General features: G+C 65.3%; 2 protein-coding genes across 2 annotated transcripts; both read left to right on the top strand.

Annotated features, from left to right (window-relative positions):
* Positions 1-12: 12 nt before the first annotated feature.
* MNEG_14963 (hypothetical protein) lies at positions 13-294 on the top strand (the record flags this gene model as incomplete). The annotated part of the gene is made up of 1 exon (XM_014036567.1): positions 13-294. A coding segment is annotated over one exon (282 nt), but the record flags the coding sequence as incomplete, so codon positions are not given.
* An 810-nt stretch (positions 295-1,104) lies between these two features.
* Positions 1,105-3,718, top strand: MNEG_14962 (sulfate transport system ATP-binding protein; the record flags this gene model as incomplete). The annotated part of the gene is made up of 7 exons (XM_014036566.1): positions 1,105-1,190; positions 1,367-1,415; positions 1,627-1,923; positions 2,299-2,508; positions 2,874-2,948; positions 3,254-3,493; positions 3,644-3,718. The coding sequence occupies 7 exons, from the start codon at positions 1,105-1,107 to the stop codon at positions 3,716-3,718; spliced, it is 1,032 nt and encodes a 343-aa protein (XP_013892020.1).
* Positions 3,719-3,802: the final 84 nt, after the last annotated feature.

Here is a 3,802-nt window from a genome sequence, read left to right as displayed (position 1 = left end):
TCGAGGGTGCAGCCGTCGGTGTCCAAAAAGGACCAGAGGGTGTACGAGGCGCTGCGCAACAAGCTGCGCGCGGTCCGCGGGCACCTGGGCGGCGCAAGCGGCGGCGGCGCCAGCGCGGCAGTGTCCGCCGGCGACGGGGGCGGCGGCGGCGGCGGCGCGGCGGGCGAGGGGCTCGAGGCGTCGGACGGCGCGCGGCCGATGGACACGGCGGCGGCGGGCGCGGGGCCGGGAAGGGAGGAGGGGATGGACGGGGTGGATGGCCCGGACGCGGCCGCTGACCCTATGAATGAGTGACAGGCACCGCACACACCGGCGACCCGAGCCCCCCGCTTGTACCACCGCATGCACCGGTGTAATTTTGAAGCCTGCTTCAACATCAGTCGCCAGCGTGACGGTGCTCAAGGGTAGAGCAAGCATTGATGCGAGGACTGGCAGGAAGGCAATAGGGCCGCAGAAGCTGCATCAGGGGTCGATGATGCTGCAGGTGCTGCTGTGCCATGTTCCCCTTGTCCACTTCAGACACCGACATTTGACCCGCACCAATACTCCCCTTCCTGGCCTAAGCAGCGCTCTACTCCACTGAGTTCCAATGCACAACGCCCGCCATCTGAGTGATGGGGTCAATGAGCGCTCGCCGCTCCCCAGTCAAGGTTTGCCAGCTGTGCAGCCAGGGGCCCTGATTGATTCCCCATCTCAATCATTCAGCAGCTAGCTCATGACAGGCGCAGTGAGGACCAGCCCCATGCACGTGGCAGCCAGGTCGAGGTGGCGGCCACCATGTTGTCATGCCCCAGGCCCCTCTGCAAAAGGCGGCGCCAGGGCGCCCTGCCAGAGACTGCGTCCAGGCGTACGCGGCCGCCACAGATGTACAACAGCCTCAAGTAGAACTGTACGAGCGCTTCACAGCAGCAAAATCTCGACAGAGCCGTGATCAAGAAAATCAGCCTGCAGCGTAGTCTTAGCCGGCTTTGGTGCTGAAACATGATGCATACAGGAGCAAACAAGCTTGTTTCTGGCCGCGGGCGTGCAGCGGTGAGGTCGCAGAATGTCGTCAACTTTGTTGCACTCTTGCGCGATCCAAGCTGGGCACTGTGTTTATGTCGGATGCCGCCAACCGCGTTTTCACCACCGCAGGCTGCCCCTATGCGGCGGTGTCGGCCGGCTGTCAGTGGCACCACCGTGGTGTCAAGGTGGGCCAGGCGGCGGCAATCAAGACGACAGCCTGCGCGCGCATTGCTGCAGAGGTGCAGAAATCAGCTCGGATGCTGCCGCTGCAAAACTTCAAGAGTTGGTTAATTACTGGTCACCGAAAAGGGAATGTGCCAGCCCGTTCTCGTGTCCTGACACTGCCCTACGCAACTCGCAGGGCACGGGGGCTGCGGGTGGTGGCCGAGGCGGTGCAGCAGCCTCCGGCGGTGAGCTGCTCCGGGGAGGGCCTGATAACACAGCGCGACAGGGGCAGACATCAAGCCCCCTGCTCATGCCTGGTTGCCGCCCGCGCGACTTGCAGTCATTTGAGCACCAACTCTACAGTAGTCTGTCTTTTGCTGCCTGAGTCGCGCCGGCTTTTCGAAAGCCCAAACACGCGATCAAAGAGGCCGCCGCCCTCGCCACACCTGCGTGCAGACAACCTCCTTCAACGGCAATGGGAACGGCCACCATGCCGCGCCCCAAAACGGCAACGGCGCAGTTGCTTTCAACGCCAACGGGAACGGCAATGGAAGGGTGCCCGCCCACAGCAGCGGCAGCACCCCCCTCAAGGCCGCCCTGAACGGCAGCGGCGGCGACCGGCTCAACGGGAATGGACGCGGCGGCGGGGGCGCGGCTGTCGTGCTCGAGGAGCAGGTGTCGGTCGATGAGTCAGGGCTGCAGTACGAGGGGATCGAGCTGGAGCCGCAGCGCAACCCGGGGCTGCTCGTCAGGGTGCGTGCCGCGGCCCGGGGGGGGGGGGCTGGAGGGCTGCGCGGGGCCCTACGACACACGCGCCTGTGCACGCACCAAGGCGCCGGCACGTGCGAGCACCAATGCGTGTGGCCGCACGCATATGACAAGGCTCATTTCTGCCGTGGCCGGCGGCGCTCCGGCTCGCGCGCGGTCGCTGGCAGCCCGCCGCCCGAGTTCTTGCCGGGGCGGCGGTGGCCGTGCGCTTGAGCGCCTTCCGCCGGCTGTCGCTTGAGCCTCTCCTGGAGCCGCCAGCAGCCACCCTTCACCCGCACATTCACGCATCCCATCAACACATTCATAACTATAAGATATACCCTAGGGATAAACCAGGACCATTTTTTTGCTGTGCTGCAGGTGCGCGACATGGTGAAGCACTTCAACACCGCCAAGGGCGTCTTCAAGGCGGTCCAGGGGGTGGACGTCAACATTGAGCCCTCCTCGATCTGCGCCCTCCTGGGGCCCAGCGGCAGCGGCAAGACGACGCTGCTGCGGCTGATCGCGGGGCTGGAGGACCCGACGGGGGGCAGCATCCTGTTTGATGATCTGGATGCCACAAACCTGCCGGTGCAGGATAGGCAGGCAAGCGGGGAATGAGGAGAGAGAGAGAGTGTGTGTGTGTGCGCGCGTGTGTGGCATGAATAGGGATATGAAAGGGGCGAGGGCAGCAGGGCAGGGGTGCATCAATGCTGCAGCAAGCGTTGCGGTGCGCGGGTGTAGTGTGGTGCAGGCGGTGCGCGGCACGCTGTGCCGCGTCGCGCCTGCGCCGCCTGCAGCGGGCAGCAATCAAGCGGTCCCCCGAAGCCGGCCGGGGCGCGCACCCCTTGCTTCTGTGCCGCCTGCCGCTTGTTGTGTTCTCGCTTTGACAAAACACCCCTCCATCCGACACTCGCACACCGCGTCCCTCTCCCCCCCCCCCCAAAAAAACAAAGGTCGGCATGGTGTTCCAGAGCTATGCGCTGTTCAACCACATGACAGTGGCCGAAAATGTCAAGTTCGGACTCGAGGTGGGCGCGCCGCACGTTTGGCAGACTCCCAGCAGATTCCCGCCAGCTTCCTGGCAGCCAGCTCTTGCCAGCTCAGCCTGGGTTGGCAGGAGGTCTCGAGGCAAGCTCCAAGCAACCCAGGGCACCTGTCGCGCGCAAGCTCGCCGCCCGCCCCAGCGCGTGTGGCACGTCCTCGGACGGCCCCGAACCGACTCCAGAGCCAGCAGCTGTGCAGGACACCCTGCCCCCGTCTGCAGGACACCCTGCCCCCGTCTGCGCCGCTTGTACACACCATTTGAACCCCCGCCCAAACAAATATTAATCAGGTGCGGAAGCTGCCTGTGGACATCAACAAGCGGGTGGCCGACCTGCTGGAGCTGGTGCAGCTCACAGGCCTGGGCGACCGCTTCCCCCGCCAGCTCAGCGGCGGCCAGCGCCAGCGCGTGGCGCTCGCTCGCGCGCTGGCGTCCAACCCGAAGCTGCTGCTGCTGGACGAGCCGTTTGGGGCGCTGGACGCGGTGGTGCGGAAGCAGCTGCGGGCGGGGCTCAAGGAGATCGTCAGCACGGTAAATTTTGAATATTTGAATGTGTTTTTGAGGGGGAGGGGACCATGCTTGAGGGCGGGGCAGCAGCAGCCTGCTGATTTATGCGGGACTCATCATCCTCAGGGCCCAAATTCCAGAAGTCGAACGTGTTTGGTGTAGCCATGCAGACAGACGGGCGCTTGGCAGGCGGCCGCCCAAGCTCGCGCCCAGCAAGGCGCAACAGAGGACGCCCCTTCCCTGCCCTGAGGCCGGGCCATCCTCGAGGAGTCTACAGCACCACCCCTGCTGCCCCCCCCTCTCCGCCCCAGCGCCGCGCGGCCGCTCCCACCC

The sequence above is a fragment of the Monoraphidium neglectum genome, assembly GCF_000611645.1.
Source record: "Monoraphidium neglectum strain SAG 48.87 unplaced genomic scaffold scaffold04909, whole genome shotgun sequence".
NCBI classification, from domain to species: Eukaryota; Viridiplantae; Chlorophyta; class Chlorophyceae; order Sphaeropleales; family Selenastraceae; genus Monoraphidium; species Monoraphidium neglectum.
This window is presented reverse-complemented; position numbering and strand designations above follow the sequence as displayed.